General features: G+C 41.9%; 2 protein-coding genes across 2 annotated transcripts; one reads left to right on the top strand and one right to left on the bottom strand.

Annotated features, from left to right (window-relative positions):
• Window positions 1-4,449: 4,449 nt before the first annotated feature.
• On the bottom strand, window positions 4,450-12,750 carry LOC139447377 (ganglioside GM2 activator-like). The gene is made up of 4 exons (XM_071228695.1): window positions 12,440-12,750; window positions 9,037-9,213; window positions 6,267-6,434; window positions 4,450-4,737 (listed from the first exon to the last, which is right to left on the bottom strand). Exons 1-4 carry the CDS (start codon window positions 12,626-12,628, stop codon window positions 4,606-4,608), a joined length of 666 nt encoding a protein of 221 aa, XP_071084796.1. The 5' UTR covers window positions 12,629-12,750; the 3' UTR covers window positions 4,450-4,605.
• Window positions 12,751-19,825: 7,075 nt separating this feature from the next.
• Window positions 19,826-23,977, top strand: LOC139448182 (ganglioside GM2 activator-like). The gene is made up of 4 exons (XM_071229704.1): window positions 19,826-20,096; window positions 20,995-21,171; window positions 21,977-22,144; window positions 23,400-23,977. Exons 1-4 carry the CDS (start codon window positions 19,920-19,922, stop codon window positions 23,535-23,537), a joined length of 660 nt encoding a protein of 219 aa, XP_071085805.1. The 5' UTR covers window positions 19,826-19,919; the 3' UTR covers window positions 23,538-23,977.
• The last annotated feature ends 391 nt before the right edge of the window (window positions 23,978-24,368 follow it).

Raw genomic sequence — 24,368 nt, 5'->3', positions numbered from 1 at the left:
ATTTGTATTAAGTCTGTTCAGCTACCATAAACTGCACTGGGAGTTAGATGGTCATGGGTATTTTAAATTGAAATCATAACAGAACGGCCAGACTCAAATTTATATCGGTAAGGAGACCAGATAACAGTAGAATAGTTTGTCAATAAGAATAATGTTCAATACTTACGATAAATGTACCGGGATGGTTAAATTGTCACAGTTTGTCCCGATTGCGTGCCTTGTTGACATCTCCGTGTGTTTCATGTGCTATTCAGCCTTCACCTTCTGCTCTCCAAGCCTCGCTTTCAAACCGGAAGTAGCGAAGTGTGAAAAAGGTCAATATCCCCCTTCCAGTTGGTGGCGGGGGGTAATAACACCACAAAATACAGAGAACAAAAACGGTCAAATTTGGGAACATACTTACTTCAATGTTACAATTCCTACATGGGCCCTAACAGGATTTACATCATCCCTTCAGGTGTTGGCGATTGTTATCAATTTAGCCGAATTTAAAGAACATATATTTCGCGGTTAAAAACGTGGTCTTAATAAATATACAGTCAAGTCCCGTTAATCCGACATCGATGGTTGCATATGATTGTGTCGGATTAACGTGTACTCGCGGGCAGATGACCACGGAGTACGCTGATCACTGTGTCGGATTAACGAGACTGATTAATGAGTGATTTCAGTATTTCGTTGCAAATTAGGTGTGTCGGAGTCGGAGTGCGAGACTGTCGGATTAACGGGTCGAAATAGCACTGATTTAATCGGTTCCCATAATTAGTGTCGGATAAAGCCGATTGTCGGATTAACGAGTGTCGGATTAACGAGACTTGACTGTACTGTGAAAGACGTGGACTTACGTACCACCTCCGGGAGACAATCCTTTTACACTACTTCAACCCCCTTCGAGGTTCAGCCACTAACAATCTTACTTATCTAATTTATTCTACCAATATTAAAAGATCATAGATTAATTACAAACACATTTATAAAAAAATATTGATCAGTTCTTTTTCTTTACAAAAAATAAGGATTAAATGAGACCTGATATTGTTAAAAAGATCCTTTAACGATGAAACTTTGAAATATTGATCCCGTCTGATGGAAAATCAATACAGTCAAGAAAGACATGCTTGACTGTGATTCTTTCATCACTAGGTATACATAATGGAGGATCTTAACCTTTCAATAGATATTCATGAGTATATCTTGAATGGCCAATACGATATCGTTGTGTCCATTCATATCACCCATGATGATGCAGGGCTTAGGTCATAGAATGCCTTGAGATCAACCTGTTGTAGAGAAGAAGACTGAGGAACATAGAGAGGGCACAAAGTAATAACGATGTGCAATGTCACACGAACAGCCTGTAATGGTGTATTCAGAGGAACAGGGCTGTGGATTACACCCTGCTTCACCAACATTGAAGACCCTCCAGTGGCTTTACGTTTTGGTTTGGTTTGGTTTGTTGTTTTACTTCGCACTCAGCAATATTCCAGCTATATGATGGCGGTCTCTAAAATAATCGAGTCTGGACCAGGCAATCCAGTGATTGATATCCTGAGCATCGATCCACGCATTTGGGATCGATGACATGCATCAACCAAGTCAGCGAGCCTGACAACCCGATCCCGCTAGTCGCCTTTTACGATAAGCATAGTCGCCTTTCATGGCAAGCATGAGTTGCTGAAGACCTATTCTACCCCGGAATCTTCACGGGTTCCACGCAATTGGGATCGATGACATGTATCAACCAAGTCAACGAGCCTGACCACCCCCTTCCGTTAGTCGCCTTTTACGACAAGCATGGGTTGCTGGAGATCTATTCCATCCCGGAATCTTCACGGGTCTAGGTTCTGTGAGGGTAGGGCTCGTTTCCGGAACATAACTCATAAACCGTTCAATATTTTTTCATGAAACTTTGCAGGTTTGTCAGGTACATGCTGTACTGGTACCTTTTGCTATTTAGACATTTTAGAATTTTTTATTTTGTCCGCATCCATTGCAGCAAGATGGACTTAGGTTCCAAACTCTTCTTTTTTTTACAATTTCCATGACAACTTCCACCTCGGTGAAAAAAGGCAAGGGTTTGTTTAGATTTAATTAAGTCATAAATTCTGCAGCAGGGGCGGGGGATATAGCCAAGTTAGGCAAGGATAGCCCCACACCCAGCTAGTCATAAGATGCAGCTAACTTGGATCAGTGCATACGACTCTGTGACTCAACCCCAGTTATGATAATTCTACGTCAGATAGGGTTGATGGACTTGTGAATATTCTAGAGCACGATGGCCAATAAGTAAGACAACAATGAGACTTGAAGTTTAATCTTTACTGAGTCATGTTATGAGGTAACAAACATAAGCCTGTAATGAAAAGGTAAATCTACATGGAGAGTTTATACTGAACCGCAAAGGAAACGTCACCATGGATAGATATACGAGAAACCTTATTTGTCCAAACACTGTAAACATACTTTGAGACATATTCAAAAGATGAAACTTGGCAAAACTGATCATCAAGGTTGAAATTAAAGTGTCAAATGTTCTTAAAGTGAAACAAAACACTGGACTCTGAGAAAATGGCATCGCAAGTCAGTATCTCGTGTGTCCGCCATGTGCATTTATGACTGCCGTGCAACGTCGATACATGGAATGGATGAGGAGGTTGATGAAGGCCATGGGCACTTGAACCCACACTCTGAGCAACGCCTGACGAAGTTCAGCTGCAGTTGTCGGCCTTGGTCGGACGTCATTCAGCCGTCTTTGAATCTCGTCCCACAGGTGCTCAATGGCATTTAAATCGGGACTGTGGTCAGGCCACTGCATGGTTCTGATGCCATCCTGCTGGAGGAAATCAGTTGTTGCTCTCGCAGTGTGGGCACGGGCGTTATCACGCTGAAACTCGTGGTTGCTGCGACGTGGCAGATGAGCTATGGCGTGTGGTCTCAAGACTTGATAATGTACCGAGCTGCTGTGACACCATTGCCTCTCCCTGGACCGATGTTCTGGACGACCACAGGGCCGACCCCCTGTGCAAGACCAATTCCACCCTACACCATGATGCTCGGACCATCGAGTCTCACTCAACAACACAAGCATCCGAATAACGTTCCCCACGGCGTCGCCAGACTGCCATCTGCTGTTGAGATACAGTAACGACTCTCGTCTGAGAAGAGGACTCTTCTCCACTGCTGGTGGCGCCAATGCTGGTGCTGTGTTGCCCACTGAAGGCGATTACGTGGTGTCAGAATGGGTCCTCGATGTGGCCTGTGACAGTGGAGGTGTCTGCACGTCAATCTTCGACGCACGTTGTCCGCATTAATGTGTCGCTGGTGTGTCCCCATGGCCTGTCGAGCAGTTTCCGCAGCAGTAGCAAGCGATCTTGACGATCCTGACGTTTGGTGGTGACCCTTGGTCTTCCACTACTCGGTCGGCCATCTGCAGTGTTGGTGGTCTGGTACCGTTGCTGGAGCCTGTATATGGTCCTTATGTGGACTTGAAATGCACTTGCTACTTGCCGGGCGGTTTGTCCAGCTTGCAATCGTCCAAGGCCTTGGTGTCGCTGATTTCTTGTCAATCTTGACATATGGTAGCAATTCAATAACGAATGAATGTTATCCAATGTGGGTGGATTTCTATAGGGAAAGAAATGGGGAAACGTATGTGCATTTCAATTTGCACGGAACTCACGTGCATCGGGTTACCATGGCCGTTGCCGTGATGCGTTTTCATGATCGGTTTGTTTGTCATCTGCTTTGTTTTTTAATCATCAAATTTCATTTTTCCGGACAAGGTAATGTTAAATTTTAGAAACTTTGACAAAATAACCTAGATATTTAAATGACGTTTGTTTTGCGGTTCAGTATATATATTGTGTTTGCCATAGATTCGCACAATACAAATTGTAGAACACAAAAGTTTATATTTAAATATCCACTTCGCAGGATAGTCGCTAAAGCTATGCATACTATTGATTTTACAATGTGATATTTTTTGCTTTTAAGATGTTCTTTAAATCAATAAACAGAACACATTTTCATTGAAGGAGTTGGGATCCGGGGTAGAATAGGTCTTCAGCAACCCAGGCTTGCAATTACAGGCGACTTTACTTGTCGTAAGAGGTGACTAATGGGATAGAGTGGTCAGGCCCGCTGACCTGTTTGGTGTATGTCATCGATCCCAATTGCGTGGATCGATGATCATGATGTCGATCACTGGATTGGCTGGTCCAGACTCGATTATTTACAGACCACCGTCATATAGCTGGAATATTGCTGAGTGCGCCGTTAATCAACAAACAAACACAAATATGTTTCATTGGGTAGAATGTTGGGCATCCGAGGAACAGAAGTTCAATGTTGATCGTACTCGGCATGAGTTTATGTTCGTGTCGGTATTCCCTGAACTATATAATGACAGAAGCAAGTTAGCCATCAAAGTATTCTAAATAAGAAACTAACGAGATTCAAAAATGATTTAATTACGTGCACAACTTTGACACGAAGCCGTTCGAATTACTACGTATAAACATTTGTTGTCACAGATCAAGAGGAGCATCATAAATGCGCATATCAAAGCTGTTAGATTGTTATAAGGTGAATCTTGCAAATTTGGCTTTAGGCTAAAGAAAAATATATTTCGGAGCAAGAAACAGTCGATGAGTCGAATGCAACCCTTATGCGGAAATCACCACTGGGGACACCTGTGGCGTAGATGTGAAACGAAGTACTTGGAAGTGTGTAGTTTCCCTGAAATATAAATATGTGGTTTGTTAATATGCGTTGTTAAACGATGAGCCTTCCCTGCCTCACAGGTGACACCCATCACAACTCAGAGAGAGAGAGAGAGAGACAGACAGAGACAGAGAGAGAGACTCAGAGAGAGAGAGACAGAGAGAGAGAGAGAGACACAGAGAGACAGAGAGAGAGAGAGACACAGAGAGAGACAGAGAGAGAGACACAGAGAGAGAGACACAGAGAGAGAGACAGAGACAACTCAGAGAGAGAGAGAGACAGAGAGAGAGACAGAGAGACAGAGACAGAGAGAGAGAGAGACAGAGAGAGAGAGACTGAGAGAGACAGAGAGAGAGAGACAGAGAGAGACACAGAGAGAGACACAGAGAGAGAGACAGAGAGAGACAGAGAGAGAGAGACACAGAGAGAGACAGAGAGAGAGAGAGTTCTAACTCTCAGGCACAATAGAGTAATACTTAAATAAGCGGAGTAGGACTAAACACAGCCTGTACTGGCTCGCGCTTTCAACTCGTACCATGTTATTCAGTTATGGCCTGATGAGACTCATACGTGGTACAACTTGAAAGCGCTAGCTAACACAGATTGTGTTCAATACAACTCCACTTATTTCATTATTACTATATTATTAATATATATATATATATATATATATATATATATATATATAAATATATATATATATATATATATATATATATATATATATGTGTGTGTGTGTGTATATATATATATATCGAGATATAATACACTGAATAAAGAAGAGATGGAAATCTCGGACATGCTGGAAGTTTTAACCACTACTGAGGATGATGTTGTACTGTAAACAGCTGCCAGTGTCAGAAGGTTGGTTTGTTGTTTAACGCCGCACTCAGCAATATTCCAGCTGTATGACGGCGGTCTGTAAATAATCTAGTCTGGACCAGACAATCCAGTGATTAATATCATGAGCATCGATCTACGCAATTGAGATACGATGACATGCATCAACCAAGTCAGTGAGCCTGACCACCCGATCCCGTTAGTTGCCTTTAACGACAAGCGTAGTCGCCTTTTACGGCCAGCATGGGTTGCTGAAGACCTATTCTATCCCGGATCTTCACGGGTCAGTGTCAGAAGGACATCAACGAGTTGTAAGGTATATGGGTTTCTTTTCGATGTTTTCAGGCAATTTCAGTTTCGGGAATATAAGCCATAATGTTCGCAGAAATATTAAAACGATGTTAAGATGTTAAATATATACAACACTGACCCGCGAAGATCCGGGGTGGAATAGGTCTTCAGCAACCCATGCTTGCCGTAAAAGGTGACTATGCTTGTCGTACGAGGCGACTAACGGGATCGGGTGGTCAGCCTCGCTGACTTGGTAGAAGCATGTCATCGATCCCAATTGCGTGGATCGATGCTCATGATGTCAATCACTGGATTGCCTGGTCCAGACTCGATTATTTACAGACCGCCGTCGTATACCTGTAATATTGCTGAGAGTGGTGTTAAACAACAAACAAACAAACAACAACACTTACCACTGGGAAGGGACACTTGCAGGGTATGTTGTTTTCAATGAAAACTTTTGGACAACGGCGTTTGACCAACAACTTGCAGAAGTCTCTGTAGCCACATGATCCAAAGTTGCCCATACAAGGCACCTGGATCCACATGCCAAGAATCTTCTTCCACAGAGTTACTTCAGTCTGGGCAGGAAACAATGTAAACGTTAAAGTTCATCATCATATAGTCTCTTCTCAGAGCTCCAGATAAGCTGCGTATCTGCGTGAAATACGCATCAGAAATGCAGAAATACGCAGTAAAATAAAATCCAGGCGTATCAAATACGCAACGAACATTACAGATACGCTACAAAAATAAATCTTGTGCTTATCGTCAAAATATTGCGAAGTAACCCTGCGTATTCGATTAGCAAATCAGCCACTTATTTTGAAATTATAAACGGGCATTCCGTCAACCTTGCTAAACTCCACGATGACAGTTACATCATGATCATTTGCCATCACTTTCTTGTGGAAGTATCGTGGTATTTTTGAGTCCTATAAAGCTCTCGAACCCACACCACACCAGTTTGCAGGGACTAGATGAATAGTGTTTTTAAATATTTAACTTAAATACCCGCATGTGTTAAAACTAGTGGGTAACAGCAATTTGAATACCCAGATAGAATTACTGATACCCAATGATTTTAAAAAGCATGGGTAAAATACCCACAACACCAAAAGCTTATCTGGAGCTCTGGACTCTTCTGTAAACATACCACTAGTGTCCAACGTTTTTTGTATAACACAGAAAACTCCGTCCACCCCAACACACACAATATATCCCAGGGGATTGGTTGGATGGTTTCTTGTTAACACCGCATTCAGCAATATTCCAGAGTTATGCCGGCGGTCTGTGAATAATCGGGTCTGGACCAGACAATCCAGTGATTGACACCATGAGCATCGTTCCACTTAATTGGGATACGTTAACATGCATCAACCAAGTCAGCGAGCCTGACCACCCGATCCCGCTAGTCGCCTCTAACAACAAGCATAGTCGCCTTTTCCGGCAAGCATGGGTTGCTGAAGACCTATTCTACCACGGTTCTGTACCGATAATTTCATATTCATTAGACCCGTGAGTATCCGGGGTAGAATAAACAACAAACAAAGCAAAAATCATATTCATGAATGAGAATGGTGTGGATTTTCTTTAAAGAAAGCGTTTATATACAAGAAAATATTTGGACAAAACATTTGCTGCACGTTTTGCAGAAAATAAAAACTACGTCGATGTGTAACTCCCGCGCGGTCGTTACAAACTATATATGCTACCAACAAAAATAAGGGAACTGATGTAGTAATGATAAATGTCTGTAAAATTAATTGGGGGCGTGTAGATGTTGGGAGATACATGCACGTATTGCCCATCGTTCCGACGGAGAGCATCCGACAGGGGTTCTATTGGGGGTATGTCATTGGATTTCTGCTTTCTGTCCAGATGCCTTCTTGTCTGGGATACTTGGTGACGACCCGGGCACGATGTGGTCTGGCATTGTCAGATGCAGCGAGACATTTCTGCCGACAATCCTAATGAATGGAACAACGACAGGGTACCACATTTAGTCAACATATCGCTGGCCAGTCAAATGTCCACTCACTATAACCAATTCAGTTGGCCTGTCGTGTGTCATACTGCCCGATTCCATGACACGACCGCCCCTAACCGACCATAGTTGTAACGTGTTTTACGTTTTGGTTTGTCGTAGGAAGACTTATAACTTAACCAACGACACGTCGATTATTCCAGTGAACCTTAACTTCTCTGAGCTCATAGCATAAGACAAGAGTCACTTCCCTTGTACCGCATATAACAGTTATGTGCGCCTATCATAATTACGCCACAATAGTTCACGAATTGTTGGCCTGACCTACAGCTCGCCCTTACCTAGCCAACAACGTTTTCTGCGATTTGTGATTTCGAGGCAAAACCTTCAATCGTCTATACACATGGTATAATGGTTTGGCGAACAACCCGTTCCTGGTGCAGCCTAGCTCATCCCAATCTTTGCCACTTATTGTAAGCTGTTAGCTTCACAGGATGCCTTGCTTACTTTCTTGGAGGCTGCCAAGAGCCGTTTTGTAAAGGTCAATACTGACATCCTGTTTCTGTATGGAATTCTCTATTGGCGAGAGGAGCAGATTTGAATCCGTTGTGTAGTGCAATTAATGTTATGGTTTGGTTTGTTTGTTGTTTAACGGCGCACTCAGCAATATTCCGGCTATATGACGGCGGTCTGTAAATAATCGAGTCTGGACCAGACTATCCAGTGATTAATATCATGAGCATCGATCCACGCAATTGGGACCGATGACATGCATCAACTAAGTCAGCGAGCCTGACCACCCAATCCCCGTTAGTCGCCTTTCACGACAAGCATAGTCGCCTTTTACGGCAAGCATGGGTTGCTTAAGACATATTCTACCCCGGAATCTTAACGGGTCAATTAATGTTCTGACACGATCTTGTATAGGTGTCGTTTTTAGGCCTGTCAAGCCCAGGTCTCATTGCAACCCCACCCGTTTGACGCTACTTGTGCCATAGTCGAGATTACACTTTTTGATTTGCCAAACATTCGGGAAATTTAGGTTATTGACCCCTCTAAACCCCATTTCACCTCACCTTTGTTCCATCTGAGAGTACCACGAATGATATAATTATTTCTACAACGAAATATATAGTGTGTTTTGTATATATATATATATATATATTTCTCTTTGTTATCAAATATAGACACAGTACCTGTATGGGTGACACGGCTCTTTGCAGGTTTACAAGTTTGAAAGCGACTTGTATCACACCCGAAAGTCGGATAGGGTCAGGAGATACTTGAAGTTCTAGTAACCTCGCTGTTTCTGTTGAAGGATCGCCACAGTCTTTGTAGGAGAAAGAGGTCAGTCTTGAACTGAGACTGATGCCCTGAAAATACAATGTAATGAACTATCAAGACAGCTGTACATTGTTGCCAATATCGGGAAAACCACAAACAAGGATTTATTTGGAGAAAAATCTGGTATGGAGCTTTCGCTAACCCTCAGCACCATAACAGTTTTACTAAAGTGAATCTCAAAGTAAAACCTGGCAAATGGCGGAATAATTGTAAAACACGGTAAGGCACTGGGTTGACAAGATTCATTTTGAACCGTACAAATGTGAGAAACATAATGTCCCTATTCGAACTATGCACAGCGGCCTGCTTACGACTCAACATTGGTCCCTTTCTAAATCCGGATAGCATCACTTCTATGGCCGTCCCTTGAAGATTCCGGCTTAGAATTTGTCTTCAGCAACCCATGCTTGTTGTAAGAGGCGACTATCGGGATCGGGTGGTCAGGCTCGCTGACGTGCTCGATGCATGTCATCGTATCCCAATAGCGTGGATCGATGCCCATGATGTCAATCACTTGGCTATCTGTTCCAGACTCGATTATCTACAGGCCGCCGTCATATAGCTGAAATATTGCTGGATGAGGCGTTAAACAATAAACAAGCAAACAAACAAGTAAACAAATCACAGTCTGTTATTGACGACTGGCTTAAACAACGTGCATTTTATAACCCGCTTTCCACGTGAAGCTCGTGATTTCCCTCGAAAGTTAATCTGTTTTCATGACAATCGTCTGAACCGGTTACATACTGTCTTCTATACTTCTTCCAAGAAAAGAATCAGTTAACGCTCCGAATTTGTTTCTGATGAAAATACTTTTTCGGTTATATTCAAACATTGAACACATTTACAGTCGTAAAGACACGGAGGAGAACTGTTTTCTGATTAACATATAGGTATCATGGTTCTGTTGGACGCGAAAATGGAAACAGATTTATTTTTTTTTGCAGAGTGATTAAGTTGAGAATAGTCACGGCCTATTTATTAGCTTTACGTGGGAGGAAAGTTATGAAATGATCAGGTTTTTTTACTTCTTCTTCAGTTTTGTGAAATCATCTGCTACAAGTATGATCATGATCAGGGCATTTTGGGAATAGCTTAGGCGATCGCGATATGCGACTCGCGGTGTTTTAAACTACTTCCTAGATATCAGTATCAAGGAAGTGATATTGCTATAGCATGTGGACGCGAACAGGGAAATAATATATGCATATCGTTTCATGTTTATGAAGCACAACAAGGATGCTTGATGAAGATGACAAATCTCCAGGAGCCTCATTACATCGAAATACGTATTTTTTTCAATTATTAACACCATTGCATGTTTACTTATTTATAATGTTTTACTTTATTTCAAAATATGTTTTCATTGGTTTTCTCTTCTCCTAATGCATAAAGTGTTTCCCAGTTTGCCAGAAATATCCTAATTTCATTTCGGGTTTGAACCTCGGTCCCCAGCAACCCATGTTTGTTGAAAGAGACGACTGAATTAATCGAGTGACACGCCCGGTGAATTGTTTGATTGAATGCAAATCGTTTCTCAATTGCGTTGATCGATGCCTATGATATCGATAACTGATTTGCTTGTCGCAGACTCGATTATATACTGACCGCCACCATATAATATACTTGAATATTCTCCCTGCCACTCTTGTGAAACATGGTGCACAACCATTCTGTTTCTTCTTTCTTCATTCGATGTGTTTGTTTTATGTTACATAGAACATTTGATTTGTTTGTTTAGTGTTCAACGACGCCCCCAGCACTAAGCCTGCTATATGACGGTTGGTTGGTTGGTTTGTTGTTTAACGCCGCACTCAGCAATATTCCAGCTATATGACGGCGGTCTGTAAATAATCGAGTCTGGACAAGACAATCCACTGATTAATATCATGAGCATCGATCCACGCAATTGGGATCGATGACATGCACCAAACAAGTCAGCGAGCCTGACCACCCGATCCCGTTAGTCTCCTCTTACGACAAGCATAGTCACCTGTAATTGCAAGCATTGGTTGCTGAAGACCTATTCTACCCCGGATCCCAACTCCTTCAATGAAAATGTGTTCTGGGATCGATGACATGTATCAACCAAGTCAGCGAGCTTGACCACCCGATCCCGTTAGTCGCCTTTTTGGGGCAAGTATGGGTTGCTGAAGACCGATTCTACCCCGGAATCTTCATGGGTCACTATATGACGGAGGACTGTAAATAATCGAGTCTGGACCAGACAATCCAATGATTGATATCATTAGCAACGAAGTCAGCGAGCCTCTTACGACAAGTAAGTTGCCTTAGTGAGATTTATATACATTCTTTAAGTGGCTCAATGGAATTTGATATATTACCGACAAAGTTGACACAATTTGATGATTGCTGTAAAAGGTGACTGTGCTTGTCGTAAGAGGCGACTAACGGGATCGGGTGGTCAGGCTCGCTGACTTGGTTGATGCATGTCGTCGATCCCAATTGCGTGGATCGATGCTCATAATATCAATCACTGGATTGTCTGGTCCACACTCGATTATTTACAGACCGCCGTCATATAGCTGGAATATTGCTGAGTGCGGCGTTAAACAATAAACCAACCAACCAAACCAACCAATTTGACTCGCTTGACGACAGTATTGGGATTTATGATAATTACTTCCGACAATGAGAATTATTATGAATTGTTCAAAAAGTCACAATAATATTCTATTTAATATATTATATTAATTAATTGCATTGTACTTTTGATTTTTATATGATGTTTCAATTGTCATAATGAAATAGTATTTGATGTATTTCTGATTAAAAACGCCATGCTATGTAATAACAGATAAATCAATTAGGGAAACCTATCCTACTATTTTCTGATTAAAAACGCCATGCTATGTAATAACAGATAAATCAATTAGGGAAACCTATCCTACGATTAAGGATAAAAATCATTATATATCTAAATTTACCATTAATGATACCAATGGCTTAACATTTGAAACATTGCAATAGAGGAGTTATTGGACAGTAACGCGGAGTCCTAAATACGTACGTAGCTTATTTTACCGAACAATTCATAGCAATTCTCATAGTCCACGTATATATTATGAACCAATTTCCTGAACTCTTTGAATACCTCAGCATTCATTTTCTTTTTCAGTATTGGCTAGATCTGTCGGCAGCTATCATCATCCACAGCAATGAAATACATACATCCGGGTCATACTGAGAAAGTAAAAGATCCCTTCAAATAATTAAAAGATGAAAACCACTCACATATTTCTGGAAATACAACTCTGGCATATACCTCTCGGGTGTTCGATGTCGCATCAAAATTTCCATGATGTCGAAAACATCCTTAGAATTTTTATCGTAAGACGTGAAGTTCAGTACGCTAGAAGCACTAGCTCCCTCGGTAAGAAACAGTAGGGCGACGATGACAGAAGCCTTCATAGCTGTATACATTCACACCCTCTTGTGTATGGCTGTGTAAAACACGCGCTAATATATCCTGCCAGATACTTCTTCCTGGTATATCCCGAATGGTGAAATGATATTGTGGTTTCGTATAACCAGTGGCTATGAACACCAGTTACATTACGACTGAAGTAGTCACACCCTCAAGCTGATTTTTTTTTTTTTTAACAATCCGTGTCCAGTTAGACATCTTATGTACAACAGATTACACGCAGCTCAGACTACAATTTGTTGTTTAACGCCGCACTCGGCAATATTCAAGCTACATGACGGCGGTCTGTAAATAATCGAGTCTGGACCAGACAATCCAGTGATTGACATCGTGAGCATCGATCCACGCAATTGTGATCGATGACATGCATCAACCAAGTCAGCGAGCATGACCACCCGATCCCGTTAGTCGCCTCTTACGACAAGCATAGTCGCCTTTTATGGCAAGCGTGGGTTGCTGAAGACCTATTCTAACCCGGATCGTAACGGATTACAAGAACATTTTGGCTGCCCCAGTACAGAGCAGCTTCCTGTTCGACATGCTTGATGTCAGGAAGACACTCTGGGAATAGGGTGAATTGGCTCTGGGAGTTTGCTGATTGCGTTTCATCTAACCCCGTTATATAATGCTTTCTGAGATTGGGTTGTATCTTCTTCATTCAATATTTTCATTATAGTTAGAATAGTGATGACTACGGTGCTAAACAAAATTAGGAGATAACCCAGAAATCGGTACGTAAATGAACCTGTATGAAAACAACAACCAACCAATCACTAAGTCTATAAATCAATACAAATTACTGCACAGCAATTACAATGTATGTGTGTGTGTGTGTGTGTGGCTACTTGAAATTTCTGTACAGTGCCCTCGCCAGACTAGCGGCAGTAGAAGTTTACAGAGTATTCTGCATGAGTCCATACCACGGTCTACCGGAAGTTTACATATCACACTAGCATCTGAATATAGTAATTTCCTGACGCCTGCTTACTGTAAATAGTACTACATTCCTCACGTCTAATCACTGTCCATACACAAAGAAACAACGTCTAATGCGCCGCGATTCGCTGTGCAGAGTTGCGTCCCTCTGGGACACCAGAAACCTATGATTGTGGGTTCGAATCCCGGTTCGTCCCGATTATGTTTCTAGGTTTGTCAGCACCATACCCGTGCTCGTGGGTTTCACCGAAGTGGTAAACGTCTGAGACCTGCATCAATTCGGGCTTTCCTCCCACATTAAGCTGACATGCCGTGATATAACTGTAATACTGTTAAAGGCGGCGTTAAACCCAACTCGATCACTCAATTAGTTATATCCTACCCTTTGGCTTCCATGTTCACATAGCGTTGCATTTATGACAACAACAGTGTGATGCTACTGTGAAAAAAATCTCTGAAAATGATGATGCGCAACAAATCGTAGTCCATCACAATATGCGAAGTAATGCTTCAAGGAAAGTGTGTTATCAATTTGTATCGAACTATTTTGATAAACCCCTTGTGTGGTAAATGTTTGCTGATCAAGAATATATTATGTGAAGAAATATTACTCCGGCTTATTCAGCATTGGTATCAAAGCTCATATTTGTAAATAAAATCCCAGTCGGGGCCTGGCATTAATAGCCCCCAGCCCTCTTGCGTGTTGGAAGTTGCGTCCAACACCGATCAGTGCATACGCTTCAGTGACTTAACCCTCATTTGTGGGGGGCGATCGGGTAGCCTAGTGGTTAAAGCGTTCGCTCGTCACGCCGAAGACCCGGGTTCGATTCCCGACATGGGTACAATGTGTGAAGCCCATTTCTGGCGTCCCCTGCCGTGATATTGTTGGAATATTGCTAAAAGCGGCGTAAACCATACTCACTCACTCACGCATTTGTGTGGTGAAGACACGACGAGTCTTGCAGGCTGCGGCGTTGTGTGACACTCCCTTGACGATAACAATACGAGTTGCCCTGATATAAATATAGGTCACCCATGTGACACTCTTACAGGGTTGGGAGAACACATAAATACATGATAATAATAGGGATTAATGTTTCATATTATTTCAGTCGCATCGACCATAAGTAGGTTTATGTAGTGTATCACAGGATCTACTTTGGCACTTGCTATGACAATAGAAGTAACTTCCTAACAACAATTAGTCATACGTCTCCTGAAGTCGGGCAGGCTGGTCACAATGTCAAGGATACAGATCGTCAATTGAAATCGGCTGTCACAACAAAATATGACATGGCCACGCTGGGCGCTCTCAGCAATGCTATAGATAACTGGAGACGTGGAAATTCACTTAATGCTTCTGTTTGTTAATCCTAGTTTTACAAACGTTTATGACTGCATTACAGTACTATCGAATTCAGTTTGAAGAAACAAACAAACAAACATGTTAGGGTTTCGTTTAAGTTATGCACTATCCCCTGCCCACCTATGATAACAACTATAATGCCATTTTGACGAAACCATGGTCTGTGTCAATAGTACAAAACCCAATGTTCAAAGACTTTGTTTTTTTGTTTCTTTGGGGATTAACGCCACTCTCTGCACTATTCCAGTTATTAGACGGTGGGCTGTACAGAGTGAGTGTGTGAGTGAGTGAGTGGTTTTACGCCGCTTTTAGCAATATTCCTGCAATATCACGGCGGGGGACACCAGAAATAGGCTTCACACATTGCACCCATGTCGGGAATCGAACCCGGGTCTTCGGCGTGACGAGCAAACGAGCAAACGCTTTAACCACTAGGCTACCACCGGACCATGACAAGCACGCGCGCACGACCGCACGCACGAACGCACGCACAAACACATTCGACGCCAAACCCAAATTTCATCTCACCTTCACTTTCTTTCTGTATTACCCTTGAAAATCCGGGTTGGGATGGATCTTCAGCAACCCATGCTTGCCGTAAATGGCGACTATACTTGTCGTACGAGGCGACTAACGGGATCGGGTGGTCAGGCTCGCTGACATGGTTCATGCATGGCATGGATATCAATTGCGTGGATCGATCCTCGTCATATCAATCACTGGATTGTCTGGTCCAGACTCGACTATTTACAGACCGCCGTCATACAGCTGAAGTTTTGCTATCTTTCTGTACACATAGTGAGTGAATGACTTAGGTTAACGCTGCTTTGAACAGTTTTCCAGTTATCTCACGGCGTGTCGAGGACGAGTATGGTGCTGCCAAACCTAAAAACATAATAGGGGTGAATCGGGATTCGAACCCGGGATCCTAGGTTTGTGGCGTGCCCAAGGGACACAACTCTACACAGCGAATTGCGGCGCCTCAGACGACTGGGCAACTCGTTCTCCCTTCTGTACACGGAAGTGAAATAAATTTGTTTTGTGACTGTGCAATCGCGGTTTCAATGTTAAAGATACCTTTAGATTTTGTCAGCACAATTCCCACGGATTAATGTGACATGGTTCATGCCACTAGAGGTGAAAGATAAAGACAACTGGTGCTAACAGGTTAAAGATTAGATTAAAGTTATCTGTTGTCAATTTCCGCTTATGTAACAACTCAGATAATGTCACAAAGGTTATGAGGTTGCCTTGACATTGTGTATGTAACCATTCATGTAATGCACAATGAGGAGTGAATTATCTATCGCAGTAAGTGAAATTGTCGTTATAAACAGCTGCAGAGAGATTTGTTTGTTTGTTTGTTTGTTTAACGCCTTACTCAGTAATATTCCAGCTATATGACGGCGGTCTGTAAATTCTGGACCAGGCAATCCAGTGATTGATATAATGAGCATCGATCCACGCAATTGGGATACGATGGCATGCATCATCCAAGTCAGAGAGCCTGACCACCCGATCCCGTTAGTCGTTTCTTACGACAAACATAGTTGCCTTTTACGGCAAGCATAGTCGCCTTTTACGGCAAGCATGGGTAGCTGAAGACCTATTCTAAGACCTATTCTACCCCGGATCATGACGGGTCAGCTGCAGAGAGAACAATGTAATACAGTTTTGAAAATAGTTGTACAATATATGTCATGTATGGTTTATTATACCGAGCATAATTTCCGTCATGCTAGAAAGGAAAACACACAAAAATCTTTCTAACATATTAAATATGAATGTCAACGCCTGAGAATAACCAGCCTCTAATATCCGCCGAAACAGATGTTATTGAGCATAAATGCAAAATAGCGGTGATAAGTATGTGAACAGATCCATGAAAATCAGTGACGATACCAGGTGCTCGGGTTAGCATGTTCCGCTCTACCAGTAGCGCCCGCCATTCACACAACTTACATAAACAGGAAGTGTTTCTGTGTTGCCTGACGCCGCTCATCATGCGACAGCAGCTTAGGATGCAAACCATCAACTTCCCGAGGCAAGTGACTTAACTGACTATAGAAGTCCAGATTCCACCCTTGCCGAACTAGGCTGGTATTATGGAGTTACAATTTGGCTGGACTAACGAGTCTATGCATAGTCCAATCAAAATCGCGCAACGAAATCGCAATCCTGTTCGTTAACTGTCATGCAGATTTCGGTCGACTGCAAGATTTGCAAAGCATGTGCACTGCCAACTCGTTGTCAACAGATATTTTCAAAATCGTTGCATGTTCGTAATCAAGGTGCTCGCGTGATTTGATGCATTTCGCGATGTAAGACCCGTTTTATTACAATATAGATCTTGAATATCGAGCAGATCGTCCTGACTTGACGCCGCCATCTTGTTTGAAGCAAATGCAAGTGATGCGAGAGGTGGAATCTGATTGGTCCATAGGAGAGGCTTGGAAGGGGCATAACTCGTAATAGCCACTGATAGCGCTACGATCGAGCCCAGGAATTCCAGCCTAGTTCGGCAAGGGTGGAAATTGGACTTATTAAGTCAGTTAACTCTCTTGCCTCGGGAAGATGGCAAACCACACAATCAAGTGATGAATCAAGAATAGAACCTCTGACCTTCGTCTGACTGTCACCCACTGTAACCACACACACGCGCGCACACACACACACACACACACACACACACACACACATACAGTGATTACCAGCACATCAGCAAAGTAGTCAAATAGTCTACATAGTTACTATAGCCTGTATGTTTCACAAAGTGAATTCATAATTTTAAATTGATGATACTGTAATACCTTTTTACCCAAACATCTGTAGCCAGCAGATGTCTATTCTAACCCGATATTACCGCAAAGCGCATTCCTTGTGACCATTATGATGTAAAAGTTGTTAACAGAAGTGTTACTACTCGACATGAATATAGCTAATTGTACGGACACTTCAGTGTCATAATAAACACCACACAAAATTCGATTACAGTAAACTACGGTTATAACGAACACGCTTATAGCGAACTGACGGATATAACGAACTTACTTTTAGGTCCCGACTATTTGCTGTTGTTATACTGTATATATGCTTATAACGAACTACGGTTATAACGAACTAAAATTAGTAGTCCCTTTGAGTTCGTTATAACCGTACTTTATTGTAGTTTAACATACAACAAATGCTATATTTGGGATAACACTTCCCAAGTAAAGTACACATTCTAGGACTTTTGGGGGTTGAGCCCCAACCGGAAGTCGCACCCACACTCTCAGAGTGAGGCACAAATATCCAGCACACACAAGTACTAGAATTTGTACTTTACTAAGGAAGTCTTATCCTAAATACACCATTTGTTACACTTGACCACTTTCTAAATTGCATTGTGTATTCACAGATCTGTTTGGCATACTTCACATATTCCCATCGAGACTCTGTTCGTAATTCAACAGAACTCGTCAGAGCAAATAATGTTTCATTGTTTGTATTTAAGTAGATTTAAGGATCTAGGAAGAGACATCCACAGTTGGGCTGACTGTATATGAAATATTAACCGACTCACATGATCCAGGCCAAGTAACACTGCAGTACAGTGTGGATATAAATGTAAGCGAAACCGATAGCTGTGCAGTCCCGCGTGGATGAATGTCAGCCAAGCAACTGCGTGTGCAGTCCCGCGTGGTTTGATGTAATGTAAACCGCTACATGTAGTATTACCAGGAGTGACATTGCAGACCCTAATGTAGCCATACATTTATCGTTTGACGGTAATAATTTGGAAATTTGTTCTTTATTGGTATTTTTTCTCCCAAGGGTTCCGTCGCTAATAAGTTTAAAGAGTTGAGTTGGTACGATTGTGAGGCGCCTTCTGCAATATGCCCGCAATATCACGACGGGGGATAACAGCAATGATCTTTACCCATTGTACCCATGGGATGGTTTGTATTTTTTTATTTACACGGTGAACAGAAGAGCAGTATGACTTTTGACATAAAACAATCAACATGGTTTTGAAAACATAAGATCACATAACTGTTGACATGTTTATGTTGGTCGTAACAGTAGACAGACATGTACTGTTGTACATGATTCATATTAAAGACTATTCAATTGGTTTTATTGCAAAATTATTAGTGTTAAGCCTTGTACGTACACGACTGTATGAAACACACGATAAATAACACAGAAACGAATTACGAAAGTAGAATAATCTTTTCACAATCAATAAGATGAAAAATAGTATGCATTATTACAGTAAACTATAATTAAGCGAAAATTTACACGTCAATATCACGCACAGGTTGGTGGGTGAGTGAGTGAGTGAGTGAGTGAGTGAGTTGGGTTTAACAGTATTCCAGTCACATCGCGGCGTGTCAGCTTAATGTGGGAGGAAAGCCCGAAGTGATGCAGGTCTCAGACGATTACCACTTCGGTGAAACCCACGAGCACGGGTATGGTGCTGACAAACCTAGAAACATAATCAGGGCGAACCGGGATTCGAACCCGAAACCATAGGTTTCTGGCGTGCCCAAGGGACGCACAGCGAATAGCGGCGCCTTAGACGACTGGGCCACCCGTTGACCCACAGGTTGGTGAAGAGACGATAATGCTGTTATGACGACAGGCCAAGCCGTTTAACAACTGGGGCAAACTAATACAGTATTATTTTACCAGCAGTAGCTGGTGACCATGTATACTACTCAAGAGAAGTTAAGGATCACCTGATTCTTTCATATTACTATACTATTAGTTAATCTCTCATGTCATGACAGATTAACTTTACCATTATGAAAGTATCGGGTGATACTTAACTTCTTTTGTGTAGTATATAGCTGCTGACCTTCACTCCCGAGTGACAGCTTATCGTGTCACACACTAACACCATTAAGCCATTGGTGTGTACTGGCGATATACAACAGGTCGTCATCAGGCCACTTCTGGGTAGGTTATATATCCAAATAGTAAGGTGATTTGTGAGAAATATGAAGATTTTCACAACCATTGCACTATTCTGTGCCATATCGGGGGCGTGTAGCTACCACGTAACAAAGTTCAAGTCTTACGATGAAAATACCAAGGATGAGTACGACATCATGGAAATATTGATGCGTCACCGGACCCCCGAGAGATACCTGCCACAGTCTTATTTCCAGAAATATGTGAGTTATAATTATATATATGTATATTTGTAAATCTCATGGTTTTGTAATCAAAATTGTAAACCATAATAGCGATAAAACCATTTTATAATCAAACGAAATATCTACTATAAAGTTGCCTCTACTATTAATAGTGATGATACCAGGTATTCGCGAAAAGGTGCGCGTGCCCTGCCCCTACAGTGGCATTTGTCTGAAACACATGCAAAGGCAAGTCAACTGTTCACCTGCAAAAACACGGGAACGTATGGCACAAGTCAAAATAGGGAATAAGCCATACACGACCTGAAGTTGTGTTTATTATTGTTCCATTAAGACCATTACTATCATTAAAATGAAAAACACACATTGTTCAGAGGGCATATAGATGTTGGAAATTTACAAGCTATTCATAAATTACTCACTATTGTATTCATCACTAAACTATTGAGCATACATAAGAAGTATTAACAATGTATACATACTGTTAAAAGTATCGTTAATCTTACTTAGAGGTATTTGCAAATGGTGACTGACGTCTTTTAAGATGTCCATCGAACTACCTCAATGTCTGTAGAATTTCTGAACGTATACTTTCCGGTACTTAAAGTGGCGGCGAAGTAGCATACTGATCAACCCATTTGCTAGAATTCGATTCCCTTCGTGGATTCACCATGTGAAGGTATAGGGTCATATGTGTGAAATATGAATAATAAGGCGTAAGGCATTGTAAAGTTAATAAGACCATTTGAATTATGCACTGTTGCTTGCCAATCAAACATGGTTCCTGTAACATTTACTGTCAAAGGTTAAAACACCTCATCCCCTAAACAAAACGTACTTATTGAATATTATGTACTGTCTGTGTTTTCTCATTGTTTCTGTAACCCTTACTTTGTCATAAATATTTTTTCGTTAGGGTGGTGGTCGCAGTTCACAGCTGACGTCGTTCTCTTATAAAAACTGTGGTGACCCCACAACGGAAACAGCGAGACTTCTTGATCTGCAAATAACTCCAGACCCAATTGTACTTCCTGGTAATGTACAATTGGCCTTTAAAGTGCAGAACTTGAAAACAGCTCAGTCACCCATACAGGTATGTCTGTGTGTGTGTGTGTGTGTGTGTGTCTGTGTGTGTGCGTGCGTGCGTGCGTGTGTGTGCGTGTGTGAGTGTTTTGGAGATAATATCTGCACTCAGCAATATTCCAGCTTCATGACGGCGGCCTGTAATAAATCCATTAGGGACCAGGACCCACTTGTACAAAGCAATCATTGCGATCATTGCCATATGCATAGACTCGTTAGTCCAGCCAAATTGTAACTCCATAATACCAGCCTAGTTCGGCAAGGGTGTAAACTGGACTTTTATACTCAGTTAACTCACTTGCCTCGGGAAGATGGACAGATTACTGTTGTCTACAAACTGTAAAAAGTTAAAAGAATGATTTTGTACAATAAATAGAATCTCACCATCGTGTCTTTTCATAGCTAACACTCGGGTGAGATTCTCTATACGTTTAAACTTAGAAAACGGATGTGATAAAATCTCCCCCTTGATTACATTACACTACTGAGATGTCCTTGTACGTCAGAGGAGTGTCCCTAATCTATTTAACGCCATACGTTTGTTGTGAATGCGTGAGTTTGGCCTAACGCAGTTTTAAGCAAAGCTATATATGATTCAGATCGTAAACGTTATCAAGAATACTAATCACGGCCAAACTGGGATTCGAACCCACTATCAGTCGATCCCGATACCTCTCAGGGTAACAAATCCGCATTTTGAGTTGCATTGGTGTATCTTTGCACCTGTTGCACTAGTGCTCTTTCACCTAAGCCGTTAAAAGTGCATTACTGATGACGTGTATTTAATGATACACACACTGTTTGTCCTCATGCAGGCTGACGTGATCTTGAGGAAGAAGATTCTGTCCATATGGGTGGAAATTCCTTGCATTGAGAATATAGGATCCTGTAGTTATTCCGACTTTTGTGAAGTTCTGGCGCCAGCCCAATGTCCAGAGCCCTTCACCGAGAACAACATTCCCTGCAAGTGCCCTTTTCCTGAGGTGAGTCTACTGCTTGAATACATAGTAAAACCTAACTTTTTTGGCTGTTTATAAATATGACCACCGACATGTCTACTGGTTCCGTTGCCTGCTACCTACAAATATGATCACTCACACGTTCACTAATTCCCTTTGCCTGCTGCCCACAAATATGATCACTCACACGTCCACTAGTTACCCTTGACTGCTGCCTACAAATATGATCACCAACACGTTCACAAGTTCCCGTTGACTGCTGCCTACAAATATGATCACTCACACGTCCACTAGTTCCCGTTGCCTGCTGCCTACAAATATGATCACTCTCACGTTCACTAGTTCCCTTTGCCTGCTGCCAACAAATATGATCACTCACACGTCCACTAGTTCTATTTACCTGCTGCCTACAAATATGATCACTCACACGTCCACTAGTTCCCGTTGCCTGCTGCCTACAGATATGATCACTCACACGTTCACTAGTTCCCTTTGCCTGCTGCCTACAAATATGATCACTCTCACGTTCACTAGTTCCCTTTGCCTGCTGCCAACAAATATGATCACTCACATGTCCACTAGTTCTATTTACCTGCTGCCTACAAATATGATCACTCACACGTCCACTAGTTCCCGTTGCCTGCTGCCTACAGATATGATCACTCACACGTTCACTAGTTCCCTTTGCCTGCTGCCTACAAATATGATCACTCACACGTCCACTAGTTCCCGATGCCTGCTTCCTACAAATATGATCACTCACATGTTCACTAGTTCTCTTTGCCTGCTGCCTACAAATATGATCACTCACACGTCCACTAGTGCCCTTGGCCTGCTGCCTACAAATACGATCACTCACACGTCCATTAGTTCCCTTGGCCTGCTGCCTACAACTATGATCACTCACATGTCTACTTGTTCCTTTGCCTACTGCCTACACATATGATCACTCACACGTCCACTAGTTCTCTTCGCCTGCTACCTACAAATATCACCACCAACACGTTCACTGGTCCCTTTGCCTGCTGCCAACAAATATGATCACTCACACGTTCACAAGTTCCCGTTGCTTGCTGCCTACAAATATGATCACTCACACGTCCACGTCATGCCTAAAAATATGATCACGATCATGTCCTTGAAACTGTTCTTCCTGAAATGAATTGACCAAGATGTTATCAACCCTGCCTGTATTTTCTATCATGTGTGGCCATTACCCATATCACTGTGACACACTGCTGCACTTTATTTCATATTTACTTAAACACATTCATTCCAGGGCAACTACACACTCCCCAGTACCCAGCTGGAGATCAACTTATCAAACATTCCAAGTGGGGACTATTCGGGACAAATTGACCTCAAGATGGACTCGGCGCCCATAGCGTGTTACGAAGTAGAGATTACACTTGCATAATTTGAAATATTGCCAATGACTTTCAAATCATGACTATAATATTTTTTTGCATATTGCTCATTACTTTTTGGTAGTTTGTTTCTGAACTAGTATAATAATCTAATGTCATGGAAAGTCGCTTCTCGTTGAGGATCCCGCTGATCTGTATTCAGAGTATTTAACTGTTGCTTAAATAGATGCTGTTATAAACTGTATGATTTTATTTTACTATCCATACGAAAAAAAGACGGGGGTTAATGTGCATTCTGTCTTCCTAGCCACTGTTAGTACCATCCCTGACACATTCCTACTGTACTATATAGGAACATATTGAAATCACGTACGGTGTAAGCATTTTGTATGTTAATAAAATATGTGTCTTTAAAGGCGAGCATAAAGAAAATGGATTGCTTTAACTATACTAATGCACAAGCCACTGATGGGATAGAACTGAATATGCGACCAAGACTCCACGAGTTTCCTCCCTTGTATGCGTGCGGGTTTGAACGGCTCTTCTCGTTGATTGTGATTATATGTTCAATCTTTGTAACCGAAGTTGTTTTGATTTCTTAGCTTGTTGTTTTACGCTCCAGTAAGCAATATTCCAGACGCATCACGACGGGCTGTTTTTTCGTCACACAAGTATCGTGACTATGAGGAATGAACACTGCCGCTCGACTGAAAGACTTATTATTAATATACTAGTTAGACTGAAGTATTAACTAATCCGTCAAACTGAAGTATTAACACATCCATCAAACTAAAGTATTAGCACACCGGCTAGTCTGTTATATTAACACACACTAAGATATGAACACACCCATTGCACTGAAGTGTTAACTCATCCATTAG

This window comes from Haliotis cracherodii, unplaced genomic scaffold (assembly GCF_022045235.1).
Source record: "Haliotis cracherodii isolate W230 unplaced genomic scaffold, xgHalCrac1.p SCAF_7, whole genome shotgun sequence".
NCBI lineage: Eukaryota > Metazoa > Mollusca > Gastropoda > Lepetellida > Haliotidae > Haliotis > Haliotis cracherodii.
The sequence above is the reverse complement of the archived record's forward strand: the minus strand, read 5'-3'. Positions and strand labels throughout refer to the sequence as shown.

What these genes read in the sequence shown, in the direction of transcription:
- LOC139447377 (XM_071228695.1), bottom strand. Translation starts at nt 12,628, where the DNA reads ATGTATACAGCTATGAAGGCTTCTGTCATCGTCGCCCTACTGTTTCTT. An exon ending in AGTTGTATTTCCAGAAATAT is followed by an intron (nt 9,214 to 12,439) that starts GTGAGTGGTTTT and finishes TTGTATTTTCAG; the next exon opens with GGCATCAGTCTCAGTTCAAG. An exon ending in GAGCCGTGTCACCCATACAG is followed by an intron (nt 6,435 to 9,036) that starts GTACTGTGTCTA and finishes TTTCCTGCCCAG; the next exon opens with ACTGAAGTAACTCTGTGGAA.
- LOC139448182 (XM_071229704.1), top strand. Translation starts at nt 19,920, where the DNA reads ATGAAGATTTTCACAACCATTGCACTATTCTGTGCCATATCGGGGGCG. An exon ending in AGTCTTATTTCCAGAAATAT is followed by an intron (nt 20,097 to 20,994) that starts GTGAGTTATAAT and finishes TTTTTTCGTTAG; the next exon opens with GGTGGTGGTCGCAGTTCACA. An exon ending in CAGCTCAGTCACCCATACAG is followed by an intron (nt 21,172 to 21,976) that starts GTATGTCTGTGT and finishes GTCCTCATGCAG; the next exon opens with GCTGACGTGATCTTGAGGAA.